The sequence below is a fragment of the Erpetoichthys calabaricus genome, chromosome 7 (assembly GCF_900747795.2).
Source record: "Erpetoichthys calabaricus chromosome 7, fErpCal1.3, whole genome shotgun sequence".
NCBI classification, from domain to species: Eukaryota; Metazoa; Chordata; class Cladistia; order Polypteriformes; family Polypteridae; genus Erpetoichthys; species Erpetoichthys calabaricus.
In genome coordinates, this window is record NC_041400.2 from 132,706,684 (window position 1) to 132,730,688 (window position 24,005).

At 36.5% G+C, this 24,005-nt stretch overlaps 1 protein-coding gene across 8 annotated transcripts in view; it reads right to left on the minus strand.

Annotated features, from left to right (window-relative positions):
* The window catches only part of psd3l (pleckstrin and Sec7 domain containing 3, like), a 649,947-nt gene that overhangs the window by 305,530 nt on the left and 320,412 nt on the right, over positions 1 to 24,005 (minus strand). For 3 of the 8 annotated variants that reach the window (XM_051929574.1, XM_051929571.1, XM_051929572.1), the window contains exons 6-7: positions 5,393 to 5,584; positions 100 to 180 (exon numbers count right to left, since the gene is read on the minus strand). The exons of 3 other annotated variants lie outside the window; for them this stretch is intronic. In XM_051929574.1, the coding sequence (XP_051785534.1) occupies positions 100 to 180; positions 5,393 to 5,584 (273 nt within the window). The remainder of the gene's footprint in view (positions 1 to 99; positions 181 to 5,392; positions 5,585 to 24,005) is intronic. 2 more of the 8 variants (XM_051929573.1, XM_051929576.1) reach the window with 1 other exon arrangement.

Below are 24,005 nucleotides of genomic sequence, written 5' to 3' on the forward strand. Positions count from 1 at the left end.
GTTGTCTCCCTGCGCTCTCTTTTTCATAATTCTTTCTCTGCTCTGTTGAATTAGCACAAAAACATTACTATTAGAAAAATAAAGTCTCACATAACTTACCTAAGTGACTGGTCTAATGTCATTCCAGTAAAGTCAAAAAAAGTGAGGTACTCTTCTGCTACAAGCTTGCTGAAGACATTGCTTTTGATCACAAACAGAAAAAAAACAGTTATTCTAATGTATGTCAATGAGTATCATTCAAATTTCAAATAAAACAGTTTTTAAACAGCTTGTTAACAGTAAATCTCATTTGTGCAGCATCACTGAATTATAATATTCACCTTAATATTTTTCCTAAAATTGCCATTATGTTAGACTGTTATTCACATATGGCTCAGAATCTCAAACATAAAACATTTAATCAGTTCTTGTGGAATATATAGACACCGCAAACTTGGTGGAATTACCTTAAATAATTTAGTTAAAAATGCCTTTAAGCAGGAAACTGAAGCTATTTTGCAGAAGGTCTAGTGCTTTACTTTACAAACTGATAATTGTTCTAAATTTTGAGGCATGCCACTGTGCCACTAAACAATTCTAAGTACTTGCTTCTAGATCCATGTATGTCTTACCAGGGACATTTACTGTATGTGTACTGTATGTACTTTAAATCAACATCTTGTAGCAGTACCGCTAAGGGTGAACTTTAACTAGGCATGTTTGTTCCGTACTGTGGCCAAGTGCGATTGTGCCTCCTCCCTACTTCCCTGCTGGCCTGCACTCACACTGCGCTTAACACCCTGGGCCTGAGCATACTTTCATCATGACCATGACCTCCGAACACAGAGTGACAGCATGCATGTCCAAACAATTTTACTTATATTGTGGTTGATTTGGAGTCGTGCAGGGCAGGAAAATGTTCTACGCTCTTATAGATTTATTGAGTGTGTACAGCAATGTTTTGCTGTTAATTGTTCTGCACGTACAAGAAGATTTTTATGGTGACAAATCATGTTAGGAGAGCAATTTGGAGCTTTTCTTGCCAACTACAATTCATGTTCATGTGTAAGGTTAGACAAAAACATTTTTTAACTCAATAGATATTGAATGAAATGCGAATTGCACTATCTGACTTGTCGCATCATTGACGTCATGTCTGCTTTCCATGCTCAGGCACATTTAGCGATCACACTGTTCCTGTTTGCTACTGAACCGTGCTTGGGCCCACCTCTTCCAAGTGGGGCAGGGCATAGTATGGTTGGTTTGGCACAGAGCAATCACACTAATCAAACGAACTAGATTTTGCAGGGTTACATGCAGACAATGTGCAAGTGGGGCAGGGCATAGTACGGTTGGCTTGGCACAGAGCAATCACACTAATCAAACGAACTAGATTTTGCAGGGTTACATGCAGACAATGTGCTTGGGCACACAACAAATTGCCAGTGTAAGTACACTCTTAGAATTGAATTCATTTCCCAACAGCCCTGGAAGCGCTGTGCTATTGGGCAGCGTTGGCTTTGTCACAGAGGTTTCTGGAAGAAGAGGCACTACTTTTAAAAAGGAGTTGTAAGATACCAGAGGAAAAAATGTGTTCACAACCACATCACAAATGCTAACTCCCTTTGGATTATTGGATTTATGTTTGTCCTATGCCTGTGTATTTATGTGATTTCTTAAAGACTAGAAAACGTCTTTGTCTAGGGAGCAATTACAAATCTGCAAATACATTGGCTTAGGACAAAGCATTGCATTTCACTGATGAGGCTGTTCACAGGGGGTTTCACTCCATTCATCATCTTCATTTGCATCTATTTAACTGGACAATGTAGTTAAAGATTCATCATTTATCATTTCGTAGGGTTTCATTTGTTCAGTGGGAATTGCATGTGTGTTGTTTGCTCATTTTTTTCATTACTTGTTAAATATATTCCTTAACACTGATTTTCTAAACAGTTGTTTTATGTGTCTCTGTTTGTGAGTGTGAATCATAGCATCCTGTAACCATTACAAGCGAACCTAAAACTTCCAAATTTTACATTATCTTTCTTACCTTAAAAACGTTTTATGGGCAACAGGAACCATGTTTTCCTTTTTATTTGATTATTTCATTATTTTGCAATGTAGAGGTTAGTGTTGCTGCTTCACAATTCCAAAATCCTAATTTTGAATTTTAGCCTGTTTGCATGTTTTCCCCTTTCTATAATAATTTTTATCCCAGTACTTTGGTTCTTCCTCCCACATCCTAAAGACATGAGTGTTAGATTTACAGGTGACTAAATTGGCCCAGTTTGGGTGAGGGTGCTTTGCAATGATGCATAATGTGGGGTCGAGTCCTCGCCTGCAGTGCTACCCTAAATAAGCAGTGGCTTTCTGCAATCCTGAACTAGAAAAGCTGGTTGGAGCAATAGATGGATCATTTTTGTGGCAAAAAAGAACTAAGTTATAAACACATAAAGCTTTTAAAGACATAAATGAATCATGATAAAAGAAATTTTTATGAACAAAAAAAAATGTAAATCAAAATCATCTGAAAGTGTAGTCTGGAAGAAATACTTATAAGGTGCAGAAATTATGTATTACATTAAATATGCAGTAAACATGTTAGTGTGTCATACACAATAACAATTTCATGGTACCACTTCAGAGATGGACATGTACAAGGTGTGTCTTGTATTTGGATTTAAACGAGTATTCTCTAGAAATGCGTTTTTCATTGTTTTCTATAGTCTAGTCCTAAATGAGTCAATAGTATACTTTAGGTCTAATATGTCAATAAAGAAAAATATTCTACAATAACAGATTATGATTCAATGTATGTTTTAGTACTTATTTTACTAATCCTGCATTTGAGAGGGTCAGGTTATTTGTTTTTCCTTCATTTCTTATTAGGTACCTATGGGCTCACTCTAAGTGTTTCATGATTACCCTTTTAAAAACCTACTAGTTGTCCTTCTGCAAGTCTCCATAAGGATCAAACACACACAAGTATTTTTCCGACTGCTTTTAGTTATTGCTCTCTAAAAAATCCCTTTTAATTTTTTGCTAGGTTTTGTATTTTTCTTTGGTTCCTGATTTCTTTCTTAACTTTCAGATTTTTTTTCTAGTTTGACTATGAAGTCATGTGTTGTACAAGTGATGGACTAACGCTGTATTCAATGTTATTTTCTTCAAATAAAATAATAAACAAAGGTTTAATAAACTTTTTTATAAAGCACTTTTCCATCCGATCTTCTCCTCTTGCTAACCCTGAAGATACCGGCCTGTGGTAACTTTAGGGTTTATCACTGGTAAACTAAGATTCACCTGCCCTCTAGTGTCCTAGTAAATGTACCACTCAGGGCATTCTTTCTCTTGTAATGCAACCCCATTACCACTGCTCTTCTGTGACGCAACATCTGACAGTGTCTATTGCCCTTTAGAGACCCCTGCTTTCCCAGGGTGGTATTTAGAGTGGTCTTCTTCATGTCTATGTGTATCTCAGAAAACTCCACAAGAAGCCCTGCAACTATAATGACTTATACTGCACAGGCACTGAAATTATAAAAACAAAAGGCAATACCATACAGTAGAATTTGATTCATACATTTCAGGAACATGCTCTGAGGGAAACATATTAGACACAATACAATTAGACACCCAAGACAAAATTATGAAGTAGAAAGGAAAATAATAAATAGATAGGCAAATAAGTAATTAAATGAATCCCTGTGGTGCCTGAAGTCTTTAAGGAATACAAGAAAAGAAGTGGTAAGCAGAATGTCAGGTTGGTGGTTAATGTAAATTTGTAACTGTAAAATGTTTGTTTGTGTGTATGTGTCTATATATAGACAGGCGGTCATGGTCATTACCCAGCTGAGACACCAGCTGAATGGAAGGACCGGGGAAGAGAGCATCTGCAAGGCCCTGCCTCCCCTGGGGCAGCTGTGGCACCATGGATTCCCACAGGGCACGCTGGGAGTTGGAGTTTCGTGCAGTCCTGTTGAGTTCCATGGGGGCCACCAGGGGGAGCTGCAGAACCTTACCTTGAACTTCCATCACACCTGGGAGTGATTCCAGAAACGCTAATGAGCCACCTGGAGCACTCCCAGAAGCAACATAGCACTTCCCCACAGAAATAAAAGTGTGTTGTGTGCTGCACTTGTGTCTCGCTAGGGCAGCTGTACATGCCCCTGGTGTCCACAATATACATATATATATATATATATACACACACACACACATACACAGTATATATATATATATATATATTTATACACACACAGAAACGTATATATACATATACACATACACAACCACACACTGTACACAATAATGGGTGTAAGTTAAATCTAGTCTGTTATACATTTGTGGCAATTTAAGGGTTAAACTAAAGATGTTTCACTTTATATGATTTTCTCTTACATGTGGGGCTTAAGAATGGTACTCTAATATAATCTAATTGTGCTGTAAGATCACCCGAAATGTTTGTAAAAATAAGCATTCAATGGGTTTCCAAATAAATACAGATACTAGCTCCTTTGTATGAAACACTCACAGTGTATGGAATATATGGCTTACTCAAGTGCACTAATAATTTATTAATTAATATTAAATATTTTTATAAGCATTTTAATCTTTGCCTTAAAACACATTAGTAACACTTTCTGTACTTTATAAATTAGATATTTTCTGTTGTAGGAATAAAATTAACAGTTTTATCAAAATGACACAATTAAACACAAGCACATTGTGGATATGTGATGAAGCTGATTTGAAGAGCATGTTGTTGGACTTTCTGAAGGAAATGGATGCGATTTTAAGATCAAAATGGCAATGCAGAAAAGTTAAATTTAAAATACAGAAAGGACCAAAAAGATTTATCTAGAAAAACAAAAAAGCAAGATGTTAAGACAGATAAAATTAGGCACTACTTCAATGTATGTTTGAAAACATATAACCATAAACAAAATCACAAAGACTTTCAAACAAATGTATATCTGGTACTAGAAAAGGTAACCAGATACGAAGAACATTAACATTTCTCAGCTCGCTGATCTGCTTCTTTGAACTTAAGGATTTGTGTTTTTTCTTTATACATAAAGGTATTCAGCTTTTTTTCTCCTTATTAACACCTCTGTTAAAACTGTGGCCTTGAATTAGACTAAGGAAGTTCAGGTATTGGATTAATGGATTCCATTATAGACATTGCTCTGTTTTTATTGAAGATTGAGAACAGTAGGAAATCAACAAGATCATGAAGCAAAAATATACCCAAAATATTTTAAAAAAACAAAACAAAACATGTATTTGGTAATTCATTGAGATCTCTCTTTTCAGGTAACAGGATGAAGCACATTAGTATTTTACAGAATATTATGAAGCAATTTCAAAATAATGTTTTTTAATTTAAATAATGGCCAGTGGTTCTTACTTTTTTCCTAGGTGTTTTGCTACATCTGAGCGTCTAAATCCTTCTAGCTTGTAAAGTCTTTTAGCTAGTCTTCTTGCTGCTTCCAAATCACACTTGTTACTGTTATTCAGTGTGTCAGTACTACCACGAAGTCTCTCTGTGCTGCCCATCTCAGAATCTGAATCCAAAAACATGTCCTTCAATCCAGCATCGCTATAGGAAGAAAGAAAATAAGTTACATCAAGCAAATTACTGAAATTAACGATCAAAACTATAAAGTGTTTTACTTGCTACTTTCCATGGCAGTCCTGTAAGGCAAAAAAAACCTTAACTGTTGTTAAAAACAGACATAACTAAACTTTACAATCTTATTTTTTTTTAAATGTTACAGCATAGATCAACCTAAAATCATTTTGAACACTTTTAAGACTTCTGGACAATAAGGAAACAGAATAAGCACGACAAATGTCACAGCATTTCTATTTTTTGACTTAAAGTAGATTAAATGGTACTAATTAGGGCAGCTTTGTTAGATGCTATTGCAACACAAGAAGGAATAACACAAGAAAACAAAGATGCAGAAGAACAAGAAATTCAACCCTAATCCATCCCATATGAGATCTCATTTCATTACATTCTTTTTAATAAGCCTAATTTAACATAATACAATGCACTAATTAATATTCATACAAAATGGCCTAAAACAACAGCATCAGTAGTGAGGTGGCTGCAGCATACAGTATGTGCGGACTTACCAACTGTAAAACCTCTTTTATGCCAGTAGATGGTGACAGCAAGCCAGCATTGGCTTGACTACATTCTTTAAACAGGTTTTTTGCTTGAAATGTCTTTTCAGATTTACCATATTGACATGCTGTGAACATTTATTAAGTTAACATTTGTGACTACTCACTTTTCCATAAATTTCATGTGAATTTCTGATTAGTGCTTCTAGAGAAAATAGAGGTCACTGTTGATTAGCTGTATTTATAGTGAAAATGAAAAGCAAACTAAACAAGGTTTGCTCATTTCGGAGATTCTGGAAAGTTTTGGGGCAAGAAAATATTAAAACAAGTGTGGAGTGACAGTCGATCATCGGGCACATGTAAACTCAGCATTGAAAATAAATGGAACCTGGTAGATAACGAAAATATTCAAATAATAAGTGAAAATGTTGAACAAAGGGCATTTGATATATATATATATACTGTATATATATATATATAATGTATATATGTGTGTGCGTGTGTGTGAGATAGGGTACACAACACATGTTTCATCCTAATTGGGGCTCGTCATGGCAGCTGGTTCACTTACTTGACAGGATGAAGATTGGAGTATTACATTCATAGGTCTGAATCGCAATCTGATTATTTGGATAGTTACCTACCAGGTAACGCTTGTGGTTTTCCAATCTTCACCCTGTCTTATGATGTTTATAGCCAAGGCAATATTAAATTATAACTAATTTCTTGGCTATAGTCAGTATCTATGAATTAAGGTTATTCTATTTCCCTTTTTTAAATTAGTTTTTATTTCTATACTATTTTCACCTCTCTTTTGAGTTTAGTTTTCAGACTATTGGTAATTTCCATTTTAGGCTTTAATTTTGGTTACTTACCACAATTAGTTTTATTTTGAGAGAATTATATCAATTTATATTCATTTCAGCTTTAAAAAAAACAGCTATTTAATGTTGATTAAAAAAGTCCATGCTGTGTCTATAGAGAAAAGGAACTGTAGAAACTTTGTCCCATAAGACTCCGTGAGACTTCTTTTAGCTCTGTCCACCAATGAAGTTATCTTTTCAACACTGTTGAAGGAGCATGCAGGTTATATTGCTGGCACTTGGCATTTTAAACTTCTGATCAAGCACTTCACAGCACCTTATGAAAACAGACAATTCACGTAACCTCCTAGACATTTAATTGACAGCTATACCGGCATACTTACTTCTATTTTTGTGACAGCAGATTTCTTTAGAGACATCAAAAGAGTATACCAACATAACCTGTAATTTTTCCCTTATTTTGTAGGCTTTTTCAGAACGTCACAATCTTTCGCTCTATCGCATTCTTTTACGAAAGCAATCTGAGTGTTTTTAGTTCTTTGAGACTCTTTAATGGAGTTCACAAACCTGACTTCCATATCATCAAATAAGCACCTGGTCTTGTTACTCTTAGTGTTAGGCTCGATGTAGTCCCAGACAGTACTTTTACCATTTGTAACTAATTATTTTCTGTATATCCATGTTCAAAAATATGTTGCGTCTTGGCAGCTGACGGCTGTCTTGTTCATTAGACCACACAACCATATAACGTACAGCCATTTAGAGAGAAAAGGAGGGACATTCAACAGTAACATTCCTACTAAGGACTGGGTTGGCATGTGCAAATAAAAATTTTAATTTGTACAACCCTATAAATAAAGTATACTTACTATTACGATAAATAATTATTTTCTTTATATGTAATGTGCACTGAAATTTAAAGTTATGCCTGCCCACACAAGCACACATGCACCTCTGACAGAATACTGCTTAAGAGTAGGCCACAAACAGTTGGTTTACTTCAAAACAGAAACAGTTTCCACCCATTTATTTGATTTGATTTAGTCGGAGTATGGAATTTTAATTTCAGTTTAGTTTTTATTTTTTTATTTCAGTTTTACCTTTTGTTTCTTATTTCATTTAACAAAAGCTTTTTAGTCATTTTAATTAAGAGTTTTTGTTAACAATAATAACTTTTGTAGGTACTGTGTGTATTAATTTCTTTGTATTGTGTACTAGGATGGGCTTGGGCAGGTCCTCCTGTTATGTTTAATGCTGGTAGATTGGTTTCTAGGACAACACAATCTGTTGTGATCAATACAAGAAGAAAGGAAACTGCATTATGTAGCAGATTGCTTGAATTTAGCTACAGTACCCTTTGTGCAAGCTATAAAAAGGAGTTACTGAATTTAAAATATAAAAATGGCAGCTGCGCTGTGTACAACTCGATAGGTGAACTAACAACCCTATTTATACTGAAACATAATTACTTTGTTGGTCCTACAAGATAACACAGTAACACATGACTTCATTCTCATATTCTGTTATTTTCTCTCTCTGATCATGACAACATAGCTACCTACACCCTGCATGTATTCATCCTCTTGGAAACACCAAAACCTACAAAGAACCAAGGTTAATATGAAATTATGACATTTCACAAACGTATACTTAGAGATGATCTATTCCCATTGATCCACAATGTCTAATATACAAAAATGCACATCTTTTCTGGTAGTTACTGTAACTTGGGTAGTGCAAGTTAAGTTCATTGAATTACTGTACAGAGAGCAATGAATAAAGGAATGTATTAAAGTGGGTTTTAGGCTACTCATAAGCATCAGTATCAAGACTTTCATGGCTCTGGCCACTTATAGAATGAAAAAATTTTCTGTAAATGGAAATTGTGTGGTTTACATGGACAGTAGCATATGTAGATAGAGAACAAAGCATTGCCTGTGATCCAACAAATTAAAATGTTAGTAATTATCAGTCTGTAGTAAATGACAGATTACTACTAAATACTTTTGCCAAGACTGATACAATGTACTAAATATGTTAAGAATTGTACTGAGGATCAGAAATGTTTTTTTTACAATTACAAAATTGTCATTTATATGTTTTTCCTTAAGTAGTTTGAAAACATAGTTTTTTATACTGAAAAATGCAAAGGTGAGGTAGGTGTCATTTTTTCATACTGAAAAATGCAAAGGGTAGAAACACAATATTTACTAACAAGCTGCAATCCACCGTAAATATGAACTGTCACAGTATGAACTGACAGTGTTTCTCATTCTCTAGCAAGAAATTAGTCCAATTTGTGTCACCTGCAAACCAGGCTACAATATACCTAAAAAACATCAGCAGTTCTTAGTAGTGGAGCAGAGTGGTGGCTCTGAGGCTAAGGATCTGCGCTGGTATCCCGAAGGTTGCCGGTTCGAATCCCCGTGACTGCCAAAAAGAGATCCTACTCTGCTGGGCCCTTGAGCAAGGCCCTTAACCTGTAATTGCTCCAGGGGCGCTGTACAATGGCTGACCCTGCGCTCTGACCCCAAGGGGTATGCGAAAAAAAAACTAACAAACACTGTTGTAAGTCGCTCTGGATAAGAGCGTCTGCTAAATGATGTAAATGTAAATGTAGTATAAATAAAGTCTATACAGTTAAGCTGATATCTCATTATGCAAGTTTTTGGATATGCCTAACTTACTGACTGCACGCGGTGATCTCATCGCCAGAACAGGTCATTTTACAGGACTTAATAATCACCAAATGTGTCAAATTTAATAACTGTGTGCCGGACTTACAGCACAGCTGTGTTTGCCCCTTTTTGTAACAGCCAATGCCTACCACCGACTGAAGCAGTCTGGTTTTAAAAAGTCTACCATTGACCGCATCCTGGCACTAAGGGTTAGCTCAAATATTATATAAGCAGAGTTCCTTTGTAGCCTTTGTTATTTTTGTAAAGCGTTTGAGTTAGTTGGTCAAGCTCCGAAGTTGCTGGATATTTTGGCCTGCCTGTACACTGGTATTGTGAGTGCTATGCAGAGTGGAGGTAGAACTTCTGCATTCTTCCCACTTTATACAAGGATTTGTCAGGGGTGTACTCTTGCACCAATCTGTTTAACGCTTGCACAGACTGGGTATTGGGTAGGGTCACGGGATCCAGTGGATGTGGGGCATCTGTTGATGAAAAGAGATTCACTGATCTTGAGTTTGCTGATAATGCTGTGATCTTCACAGAGTCAATGGAGGTTCTGATCAGGGCTCTTGAGAGAAATAAGTAAGCAGTATGAGTGTCTGGGCTTGCGAGCATCCTGGATAAAAACCAAGATCCGGGCCTTTAATGAGTTCTTAGGCACAGCCATCAGTAGAGTGCCTGTCTGTGGAGAGACTGTCGACCTCATTGAGAGGTTTACTTACCTCAGCAGTGTCAATCATGTCTCTGGTAACTATTCCTTATAAGTTAGTAGATAGAGATCATGGGTGGTCATGAGGTCATTGGAAAGGAGTGTGTGGCATAAGGATGAAGCGTTTAAGTCTTTAGAGTCCGGTGCTCCCTGTTTTGCAATATAGTTGTGAGACACAGACACTATCCAATGACCTGAGACGAAGACTTGACTCCTTTGGTACTGTGTTTCTTCAGAGAATCTTTGGGTATCGCTGGTCTGACTTTGTGTTGAATGAACGGTTGCACACAGAGTCCTGAATGATGCATTGTGAGGCAGCATCAGTTACGGCTCTACAGCCATGTGGCGTGATTCCCCAAAGGTGATCTGGCTCACAGGATCCTCATTGTTCAGGACCCAAGCAGCAGGACCAGGCCAAGGGGACACCCATGTATCACTCATACACCATAAGGTGCATACTAATTCTGCGTGAGCAGGAACACTCAATAAAACTGAATAAAAAAAAAATAAAAGTGACGGTGAGATATGAAGAAGGCAGATTCAACAGCGTTTGTGTGTCAGCTTTTATCCCTCCAGATCAGAGAATGTCCAGTTCCATTGCTTTAAAACACCACTCACATCTACAGTTATTCCCAGTTTCAAATAAAAACTAACAGCGTCAGATCCCTAGGGCGGTAGTATGTATTGTGATCGTGAATGAGAGAATAAAAGTGAAAAAAAAGGTAACTTTTACAAGTACAGTACTATAAATGTACACAGTCTGTTATAGATGCAAACCAAATGTATGTGTGTACTGTATAATATTAACAATAAGAGCAGCTCACTACTGAAAACGGCAAATATAGGAGGCAGTGGGGATCGAACCGGTGGCCCCTTGATTGCAAGTCAGCAAATCTTACCGCTACGCCACGGAAGCTGTTGTATCGTGCTCGAACCTTTTGTGAAAGTGTTTATTTGATCTTTGGACTTCAGGCTTCACACATTCTATAGTTTATGTCTACATTTTGTAACATTTATTACTAAAATATGAAAAAGTTTCTATTTTAACAATGTGTTTACACAGATTACTGTAGAAACGGAACACACATGAAATGCATGTGTTCCAAATAACAATCTATTATTTCCACTCTAAAACTCCAGCAGTTCACTCTCAGATAATCAAACAAGGCATAAGCTGGGAGAACTTCATGAACGTTCTGCGACGGTGGGGGATGGAATAGCAGGCTGCTTGCTGCTTGTTTTAATCGGCACATTTACAGGACAAAAGATGCTGACGGAGAGGTGCGAACGGATTTAAGGTGGGCCAGATTTACGAGTTTTCTCGTAGGCTCTGGTAATTCTAGTGTTAATATCTTTGGTTCTGGGTCTGTATGTGGTTCATTTATGTTTGTAAATCTCATTTTGTACTTCCCCAAAAATAATAATCTTAAAAATACACTGTGTCTTATTTGTTCATAACTATATTCAACAAAGAAAATTATACAAAATACCTTATATAAAAGTTAAATATCAACAACAGCAAGCCCCAAGTCCATTTCATGTTGTGTGGCCATCGTATAAAAATCTGCAAAAATGCTGTCTTTGTGGAATACAGAGTAGGTATTGTGAAAAGATGAATGGATTCCTCAAGGTTACTGACTGAAAATTGCCCAGGTTGGCCATTATTGTTAAAACTATTTTTCAGCACTATCTCATCAACATTTCCATGACCAAATACAAAATATGTACTTTTTTAATTCCAAACCACCTTCTACAAAGAATACAAAATTACAAAATACACTTTTAGATTAAAACACATTTCATGTCAATACTGAATATTCACAATTAAAAAGACATACAAATGAAAAATATATTACATCTATTTTGTAGACAGGTAGAGATTTGCATTGCTTTCCTGTCCTGAGGGGTAGTTTCAGCCACATAAATTTAATAAATTGAGAACATGTTGCTTTATTAATGTTTATTATGAAGAGAGTTTAAGGATCAAGAAAAGGAACTGAGCTCAGTAATCATTTTTGCATTTTTTCATGAGTCTCAAACTTAAGTTTAAATAAAAAATAAGAAACTGACATCTTTAAGATTTAAAATACTTTAAATAGATCTATACTTGTGCTGAATGATGTTTCAAAAACATAATAAAAAGATAGCAGTATCTCTTTCCGATTTTTGATGTTTAAACGAATGAAACATTTTCCAAAAATGTGAGTGGAAAAAGTTATTTTCAGATTCTTCATCCCAAAAACAAATAAATAATTCAGTGTTTATTATGACATGAAGCAGAAATGTGTTTTATTTACTGATGACATTTTAATTTTTTGACTTAATTTGAATTCAGGAACATTACTTCATTAAATACAAGTCGTAATGGTGAAAAAAATCATTATTTTGTTAAAATTTAACGAGAAGTGGATAAAACTTCAAAAGTGAAAACATTTAATAGGAACCATTCTAAAGAAATAATTTATAATTTATTTGTATAATGTACAATACAGACATATCTAATTTTAAGATACATAACTATTATCAAGACCTTCTCAAAGATGAATCAATATTTAAGAAAAATGGCCCTCAATTTATATTAGGTAGCTTATTTAAGAGTAGAAAAGGGTGAACAGAGATTGAAAGGGGAGAAAAGATGATCTTGGCTGTCTTTATAAAAAATATTAGTGGTAAAGTGCTTCCCTCAGGAGGTCAAATCAAGTATGGCACAGAATTCTTTTCTCAGCATAAGCAAAAACAACAAAAATGAAAAAAGTGCCTGTTTTTCAAACATATTTAAAATATAAAAAGATTAAATATTTTTATAAATTAAAATTAAAAACAAATTTTGACAGTACTAATAAGGGGTCTATTTTCTTTTTAATTTCACAACAGCCCTAGAACAAAAATCCTAGAAATTTGATTCTGTTCATCTGGACAAAGTTTTTTACGTGGGAGAAATATTTCGAGACTTATCCAAGTCTCTTCCTCAGTCTCAATTGACTGCAGGTTTCCCCAACCTTATAAACAGTACCTTTGCTTAATCACAGAGACTAGCACCATTGACAAAGGGCCAGTTGACAAAAAACATTTGTGATTAAATCACTTAGAGATCTGTACATAGACAATGTCTTTGCATCCTACGAACAATTACACTCCAAATTTAACTTTCCAGCAACACATTTCTTTCACTACCTTCAAATTAGAAACTTTGTTAAACAGAACCTGCCCAATTTTCTTCACCTCCCACTTCCCTCTATGCTGAAAAAAAATATTGCTCAGTTTCGAGGACTTAGACAGCATTTCTGAAATACAGGTAGTCCCCTGGTTACGGACATCCGACCTACGACATACAAATGGGGCTGCAGCTGCGACGCATGCGCCTCAGTAACTGCTGCTCCGTCATCTTCGGCCCGGGGACGCTGCAAGTGGTGGCTGGACAGAGGCTGGAGGGGGTCGATTTCGCTGCTTGCGCAGTGTAGTGTCCGTCAGGTGGCTCCCAGTGGCAAGCGGGTTCACTGCCTGCCCACCACACACGGCTGCCCCGTTCGTTCTAGGTGGGCGGCTGGTAATGCTGCAAGTGGTGACCCTGTTGTGGCTAAACAGAAGCCATTGAGGGTGAACGGGGAAGCGGGGGGGGTAGCATTGTAGTGTGCCTCAGATGGCTGCGTGCTAAATGGGGCAGTGGTGCGGCGGATACTGCAGGCAGCATACTGTAGTGGAGATGACTGATGTGGGCTGGTGATGAACCGCCCCTCGCTGCCCCCATTCATTCTCAATAACAAGCCTGCTTGTACTGTTACGCACATAGCAGGAAGTTGTCTCTTGTCGGTACAGGGTGGTCCAGATCTAATTCTGCAGATCCAGATTGTCTGGATGACATTGATTTATGCAGGGACGATTCCAGTTTGGCGCGAAGACGTTTCTTCGTATTGTCAGTTCGCACACTTCTTGATGGTCCGGGAGTTTTTGGGTGATTTTCTATGTAATAAACTGAATAAGTTATAGCGTAATGAAAATTGCATAATTAGATCTGGACCACCCTATACATCAGACGTGTTGACGACTGGTGCCTAATCTGCTGTGACAGCGTGTACAGTGCTGCACAGAAGAGCTCATCTTAAACTTTTGTCTTCACCCTTCAAGAATGTCTCTGAAACACAAATTTGATGCAAGTGCTGGTGCTACAGTAAAGAAGAGAAAAACCATCACCATTGAAAATAAAGTAGAAATAATAAAAAGGTCAGAAAGAGGTGAAACTCCATCATTCATTGGCAGAGCACTTGGTTACAGTCGGTCAACAATAACATTTATTAAAGTAATGTACCTGTTCCGACTTACATACAAATTCATCTTAAGTACAAACCTACAGTCCCTATCTCGTACGTAACCCGGGGACTGCCTGTATATAAAACCATTTTACAGTCCCTCCCTTTCAAAGATCTAAGAGGACAGTGGGAAAAGGATCTCTCACTCAACATCTCAGAAAAGGAGTGGAAGGTAGCAATACAGAGAATTCACTCGAGCTCCATATGTGCAAAGCATATAATTATTCAACTCAAAATTATCCTGCCTAGTTTAAAATTGTCCAAAATGTTTCCAAGGCAAGATCCAATCTGCAAACGCTACAATCAAGTTCCAGCCTCACTGGGTCACACGTTTTGGGCCTGCACCAAATTAACATAATTCTGGAGCAACATTTTTAAATGTCTTTCAGATAGCCTTGGTGTTACAATCCCTCCTAATCCACTAACAGCTGTGTTTGGTGTACTTCCAGATGGGCTTAAAGTGGAGAAGGACAAACAAACTGTGATTGCCTTCAATACACTATTGGCACGTAGACTTATCTTGCTAAACTGGAAGAATCCTCTGGGTCAGTGGGTAACTGATGTTATACATTATTTGAAACTGGAAAAAATGAAATTCTCACTTACAGGATCTGTGCAGAAATTTTTCAAATCCTGGCAGGATCTAATCAATAACATTTTAGAATAAGCTTTTAAAGCACTGAGGAAGCAGATTCTCTCCCCATTTCTTTTTCTTCTCCATTTATCTTTATTCACTTATGAATTCATCTATTTACTTGTTTCTACAAAGTTGGAAGCACAGTGTTGTCCAAAATGTCTTGATATGCTGAAGTATTAAGATTTCCCTTCACTGGTAGCAAGGGGCCCAGGCCAAACCTTGAAAAGCAGCCTCACACCATTATCCCTCCTCCACCAAACTTTACAGTTGGCACAAAGCAGTCTGGCATATAATGTTCTCCCAGCATTTGCCAAACCCAGACTCACCCATCTGACTGCCAAACAGAGGAGTGTGATTCGTCACTCTATAGAACACGTTAACCCTGCTCCGCAGTCAGGGGGCTGTGTGCTTTATGCCAATGATTCAGACGCTTGGCATTGGACTTGGTGATGTGAGGCTTGCATGCAGCTACTTGGCCGTGGAAACCCATTCCATGAAGTTCCCACAGCACCGTTTTTGTGCTTACATTAATGCCAGTGGAAGTTTGGAACTCTTCAGCTATTGAATCACCTTAGCAGTCTTTGACCCCTCTCTGTGACTTTACATGATCTTCACCTTCATGGCCGAGTTGCTGTTGTTCCTAAACGCTTCCACTTTCCAATAATACCACTTACAGTTGACTATGGAATATCAAGCAGGGATGAAATTTTACAAACTGTCTTATTGCAAAGGTGGCATCCATTGAGAGTACCACGCTTGAAGTCACTGAGCGCTTCAGAACGACACATTTTATTTTACAAATGTTTGCAAATGGAGACTGCATGTCTATGTACTTGATTTTATACACCTGTGTAGCAATGGGTCTGATTGAAACATGTGAATTCGATAATTTAGAGGTGAGTCCCAATACTTCTGTCTATATGGTGTAGCATATATTACTGTAGTTACTGGTATTCTTGGGGAAGATGTATCACTTTGACTTTAAAATCTGAATAATTACTAATTACTAACCTGCAGTATAGCCATGTTTAAATTAAAATTTCACAAAAAAACATTTACTTTCAGGGCGCCTAAAATATACAGTGACTAGGAAACACGCAGACCTCTGGTCTTTTTCCATCTTACTATCATGAAGTCCTCAAATGTCAGTCTGCACAGGCATCTCTCTGTGTTTATGGCACCTGCAAACCTAGGGGGTTTGGCCCATATTGACATGACAGCATCACGCAGTTGCTGCAGATTTGTTGGATGCGTATCTATAATGCGAATCTCCAATTCCACCACATCCCAAAGGTGCTTTATTGCATTGAGATTTGGTGACTGCGGAGACCATGAGTACAGTGAACTCATTTTCATGTTCAAGAAACCACCGTGAGATGACTTGAGTTTTGTGACATGGCATGTTATCATGCTAGAAGTAGACATCAGAAGATGGGTACAATGTGGTCATAAAGGGATGAACACAGTCAGCAACAATACTCAAGTAGGCTATGGCATTTAAACAATGCTCAAATGGAATTAAGGGGCCCAAAGTGGGCCAGGAAAATATCTCCCACACCATTACACCACCACCAGACTGAACTGTTTATACAAGGCAGGATGGATCCATGCTTTCATGTTGCTGACACCAAATTCTAACCCTACCATCCGAATAAAATGATTGTGTATCGATGTTATCAATTGGTTATGATGTCATATTCAAAGTCACTTAAATCACCTTTCTTCCCCATTCTAATGCTCGGTTTGAACTTCAGCAGGTTGTCTTGACAATGTCTACATGCCTAAATGCACTGAGTTGCTGCCATGTGATTAACCAATTAGATATTTGCGTTACCAAGTAATTGAACCTAATAAAGTGGCCGATCAGTGTATATATTACGTTGCCATATCTCATATCCAGTATTCGATCAGTAGCATATAATAAGAATGCAGGCATATTTAACTTTATAATTAATCAACTTATGATTTTTAATGAGCAGTTCCTTATCAGATAAACAAGACATCACTATTAATATTCTACTCCACTATGTTCCCAGGACTACCCTGAATTTAAGTTATTTTCATTAGATGTGCATCTATATTAAATCTTATTTAACTATTTTAATCTAACACTAGTCGACGCCCGCCATAGCATACGGCAGTGTAAGAATAGGAACGGAAAACGGTGAGAAAGAAATTCAGAAATCAAGAAGAAATAAATACTTCTTGAAAGACGGGGTTGTGAATAGGTGTTTTGGTGGAGACGACAGATAATGAGTCGAAAGATCTAACACTAGAAAAAGCCACGTACAACTGACCGTGGCTGAAGACTGGTTGTTGTAGATTAACACAAATCTTTGCAAACGTTTGTCATTGGGACTTGTTGATAGTCATGGAGAAGGCAAGTCTGAGTGGGAATTGTGTGCGTTTAAATTTAAAAGGGAGATTGGTGTCGGAAGGAAGGAGAGAGATTCTGGAAATGAAGATTGTTTCAGAATTTTGGATAGCAATCAGTTTGCACTCAATAATATTTGTATGTATTCGGGTAACGATGAGTCTTGCTCCGTTGCAAAAACATTTTGATGGCATAATATTTTTGATGGCATAATATTTTTTGGCTCCGCCCCCTGCTCGCTTTGTTACCCAACCCCTGGGTTTAGTTAACCGGATGTACAATTTAAAGAGATTGTTATTTTCATGGGAATTGTTACATATGCATTATTTTCACTTTTACTTTAAAACTTCAATTAAAACAATATTTGGAATTAATGTTTCTTCAAGATCGCATTGAAATTTGATTCTGTTTGGATTTACATTGTGACAACACAACATATAACTTCCTGTGAGTGAATATCGTTTCTCTGTAATAAATAAACCAACTTTTTCAAATGTTTGTCCCTGTGATTTGTTAATTGTCATAGCAAAAGCTATTCTCACGGGAAACTATAAACGTTTTAATACGAATGGCATATCAAGATCTCCTTTTGTGTCTAATGTTATTCAAAGAATATGTACTACATTACCTTTCTTGACACCTGTTAAAATTTTACATGTTAGAATTGTTCGACCAATTTTTAATACAACTAATCTTGTTCCATTGCATAGTCCATTACTCATACATAAATTACGCAATAACATTATGATACATCCCTCTTTTAACAGTAATTCAGCCGGTGGAAGACCAGACGGTGTTAACGCTTATAGATATTCTATGGAATATTGTAAATTGATGTTGTCATCTTCCACACAATCACCACCAACTGCTTCAGCATAGTCTATTGATACTCATCTAATCAATTTGCCGTTTAACCGATTGACTATTTTCGCGTTAATTCCTTTAAATTCATCGTTTCTCGCTGCTATATTTAGATGAATGGGTGATTCTAAATTGGATCTTCGTAAGTGTGTGTGTGTTCATAAGTAAGCCCTTTAATGGATTAGTGTCTGTCCAGGTTAAGTGCCGGAATGCACCCGATGACCATGGTCTTGTTTGAAAATTGTTGTAAGCAGGGTGTGACTTGAAAGAATCTCATCGTAAAAGTCTCTGTCTCACGGGACTTCATTCCAGAAAGTCTCTTCAAAAAGTCACGTCTCACCGTAGGATTAGTCTTGTCTCGTTCCAAGATATTTTTATTATACTAGAGAGATTTTATTAATGAGCAATTCATTTAATCATTTACTAATCTCTTAAAACATATCTTACCTCATATAATCATCAGATGAGATAACAAACTTGTTGTCTGTGAAGTTTCTTCATATTTAAGTCAACATGAACTGTATTATTATCTTTACAAGCATTAATATTTACACACTTGTGCTCAAAAGATCTGCAGTGTACACTTGAGAGTGACAAATGTCAGATGTCTGTGTTTTGGGATCACTAAAAAAAAACCCACTAATTTAACTTGCTTAAATGTTGATATGAAAACATAGGCTTAAACCTAAGAAATTAAAACTTAAAATATTTTCACTACACATAAAATAACAAGGGTACAAAAAGACTAGGAAATCACTGTTATTAAATCAAACTACAGCAGTAAATGTGGTACAAAGATGCAAAAGATATGGCCTTCACTTGTGACAAACATCCTGAAAAGTTAAGTCTATCTATCTCTGTAAGCTGTCACATTGTGATGAGCATTTTTTGCTACGAAAAGTGCAGGAAAATCACAAAGCAGGTGCCTCAGAGCAAGCAAAAGTTGTGCAAAACCAAACTGGAATGACTACTTCACCAAACTGGAGTGACTACTTCACCAAACTGGAACAACTACCTAACCTCATTATATAAGATGCGTCCTGCATGGTTACGAAAGCCACTGCAAAAGCCAAAGTACAAGATGACCTATTTAGCCTTTGTCAAAGTGACAAAGGTGAAGACTTCTGGGAATCTATTATCTGGTCATCATCTTTTTCAATCTGATTGTGCCCAAAATGAATGGTGCTGCAAGGAAGATGACTACATTGAGAACTGCATGATTCCTAACAGTGAAGCACTCTGGAAAAGTTCTTATATGCGTAGGCACAAGGGCTAAGATGTGGGAGAATTGTGCTTCATCGATGTAATCACAGATATTAAAAAAAGGAAGAGGATGAAACCCATATGCAGGGTCGTCAAGCAGTTTTTTAACATGACCCAAAAAATCCTTCCAAGACCAGTGCTGCATTCTGAAGTAAAATAGTGAAAGTGCTCGTGTCTCAAAAATGCACAACCTCAACCCTATTAAGTCACTGTGGGTAATTTTGAAGACACAAGTTGCACAGCACTCCCTAACAAACATCAAGGCAGTCATAGAAGTTCATCCATCAGGAGTAGAACAGGACAGACATGACAATATGAATTGAACTTACATAATATGGCGTGAACATGTACTCAATGCCAAGATGGATCAGAGAAGTACAAGTGGTGAAAATATTGAGTTCTAGAATATTACATATTTGTAAATGTTAACCAAGGATGTACAAATTTTTGCCACCCTTACACACAGAGTAGACAAGAAATGGTGCTTAGAGACATTACTGCATTATTACTGGACTACTGTTTGCATAACATATAAAAAAGCAGCTAACACATACTCCACATACCTTTTTATTCACGTGGCTGCCTAGCCACCAAACCAAAGGACACAGCTAAAGAGCCACGAACTCAGCAATAATAAAGAAACTACACCATGTTCTTGTTTTCAGTACTAGAAAACAAACTTTTGTGTTGCCTTGCTGTGCCTTGTCAGATAATTACAGAAGATAAGCAAGCATTAATAAAGGTGCCAAATGTTTGACTTTTCTCATTACCTGGGCTAAGATGTGTATGGAGGGATTAGGCAAAGAGCCAAGGCTACCCGATAAAAGAACCACTTTTCATGAAGTATGTGCCCCCTGAAATATACACATAGTATTAGAGAAAATATTGTAACAGGGGCAAAATGATGACATATTTTATGGATCACTGGACATGATTTTACCATTTCTACCACATTGTATGTCTGTGTGTATTATCAGTTGGTATCCATGGTACACACCACTAGACGGCAGATCAAGCATTCAAATCTAATCAAACTGGGCAATTTTGTTACAATCCTTAAACCATAAGATTCTAATAATTTTAAACAAATTTGCTTAATAGGAACTTCTATTTTAAGAGCTCAATTTCCTTATTTAATAAAAATAATTTAATAAATGTATATTATTATTAAAATTAATATTTAATAAATTCCCTTTTCGAAAAATATTTCAAAAGTATACTTTCAGAAAAATCTAAATTTTTACAGATTTCCTTCAAAATATATTCAGTGTTTTAACCATTTCTACCATTTTAAGGTTATCACAAATTAAGGATTTCTGTTTATAACAAAGTCACTTCATTTTTCAAATGAAAGTAGCTGTGAGTAATATTATTTACAGTATTTAAAAACATTTTTTAGATTCTCAAATGATTTTGAGAAATCTAAAGTTATCTGGCTTTTTCCACTTTGATATTCTAAATGAGAAGGTAATTTCAGATTCAGGTTAGGATTAATTTTGAAAAACGCTGGCCCAAGTCAAATCATGCCTTTTAATTACTGTATTCTTATTTTTAGTTCTTTTCAAAAAGTGAATAGAAAAACCTGAAGTCAAAATGCAACTTTTCCAATTTGGAGGAATTTGATCTGCATTCAGTAAAGATGTGCCTTAATTATTAATGCCTATAAAATTAAAGAATATTTAAGTATTTGCATCTTTTAAAAAATTTGTTAAATTTACAGTAAATTAATCACAACAAAACCAGAGCTTCTTCTAAACTTCCACTCTCTCTGCTAATTTGAAAACATATTTTACTTGGTTTTCCTTTCTTCTCATTTCACCTCCTCTGATCATTCAGGTTTTCACTACCAGAGAGAATCCTCTGTTGACCAACCTTGCACACTTCCATCTGGAGACACTTGTAACAATACAAAGGATATCAACAACAGGAACTTTGCTATGTTCTTTGCTATTGTCTATAAATTAGGTTCTGTAACAATGCTTGTTTTCTTGCAGAATGCATGGTAAATATCCTTTGCTGGCAGATTGAAATGTATACAGAGAAATATTATATTTTTAAAGTACTAGCGAAATACCTGCAAATTTGCATTTGAAAGCATAACTGTATTCACATGAATGTATGAAAATGTACAGTTTTGGCTTGTTTCTTAAAATGCTTATTTAACATCACTCATCAATCCACAAATAAAAATGCACACATAACCACTCCCACACATGTTGTCCTATTATAAGAAATAGAAAAAAAATACAGAAAGTACAGCCGACTTGTACTGTATAACACAAAAGGCATACAAAAATTGACACCAGCCAGTGTCAGCTATACAGTATGAACAGTGTGCTGTTTAGGAGTGGGCAGTGAAATTATTCTTATGGTAAGGATTCATAAAACAAATGCTTTATATATAATTGCAAATGCATCTGAATATAAAACACATCCCATTATAAACTGTGCATATGTGTGAAAGCAAAAAGAAATTGGAAATGTGATATTTTTTTTGTATGTTATTGTTCTAATGGTAATGTTATTGTGTATATACTTATATGAAAAAATGTTTGTAATTAGTAAGCATACCCTTTTAAGTGTTTTTCCCAGAAGTGATATGCAGTTCAACCTGATTGCTGAGTTGATACTTGCTTAGCCCCCTCATGACTGCACGAATTAAGGTGCTGACGTACTTCCAGTAAAATCTCACCCAGCTCACTGACTTCCGTAGTCTGTACTGCAGTTGCAATTTTTGTTTAGTGGCGAGAATGTCAGAGAAAAAGAAGTTTAAGTTTCAGTGTACAGATTGTCACGGTTAATCCCCATACCAGAGTTGATAATCAGTATTTTAAAAAAAAGAATTTTCGTGAACCAGGGTCTGAGACAGGGCAGCGACTGTTGAAGATGGGAGCAGTTCCTGCGTTTTTTGAGTGGAACAATTTCTCATTTCCACTGCCAAGACCGGGGGTTTGTGAGAGAAGAAGAGAAAGTGACTGATGGAGGATGACAATGATAAAATCCTTGAGGACCACAACTATGCTTTGACTCCAGGCAGTTGTTGATGAAAACATGTCTCTCACAGAGGAGATCATCCAGCTGAGGAAATAAATTGAGACCCTTACAATGAAGCAGTGGTTTGGCATTCACTGTTTTGCTTGCTCATACAGAAATATTCACTTTTTTACAAGGTAAGACGTCTAGCAGACTGATGTTATTATGTACTGTAGCATCAGCACCAAGCACCACAATGAATGGATTCTCTGCTCTTTACATGGCTCTTTGAGGTGGCTCTCTATTCTTAAAAGGACTGCTTTCCTCTTGCTGCATGCAACAGTGCCAAGTTGCTCTTTTTATAGGCACTCCTGCTATTGATGATATAATAACAGCTCATTCCTTTGGCGAATCATCCCTGCTGAAATAACTTGTCCAGTGTCGCTGCAGTATTAAGCTTACATGCATATTCGCCCATCCCTGAATAAAGTTTAATGCCTAAATACTGAAATTCTAATTTTTAAAATAAGCCTGATGTAATCACATAATTGATGTAAGTAAAATATGTAAGTTTATAGCAGACACAAGTTTTTAATATGTCTGGATCTTACCTACGTAAGTATGGACGTAGCTTGAAGCCTATAATTTGAAGCCCTTCTCCTTTTTAGCTCCTGACGTTTGGCACAACGTTTGAATAATGAAACTTGCGTCGTTTAATATAAGTCTGGGCATGTTTGAACCAATTGGGTGAAAAAAGCCATAGCTATTCCGTTTTGATAATAGCGCCGGAAGTAAAGCAGCTGGTTAACATGGAATCCAGAAGAAACCGTGTATATAGCCTAGTTCCGTTAAAAGCCAGCGACATGAAACATTGAGGGAGGACAGAACTAAGTTGTGTCTTGTTCTGCGTTTGCTTTGTGGCGGCTCTAGTGAGAAAGAAGCTGCACTTTCATAAGGTTCAAGTTCACAAAGATAGAATGCTGTAAAGAGACAGCAAAGACCTGGATTGACCATTTCTTAAATGAAATCCACCATCTGGCAACTGGAAATGCTTAGTGCTAAACAGGCAACAGTTTAAAAAAATCTTTTTAGCTGGACAAAAAAATAACATAGTATTGTCACACTTAAAGTAAATACAATATTGCATATTTTAATATTAATAAAGTAAAAGAAGAAACGTTTACTCATCAAAAACAGTAGTTGTACATCACAGCAGCAGCTAAAAGAAAATCAAACTTTATATCATAAAATTCTTGGCAATC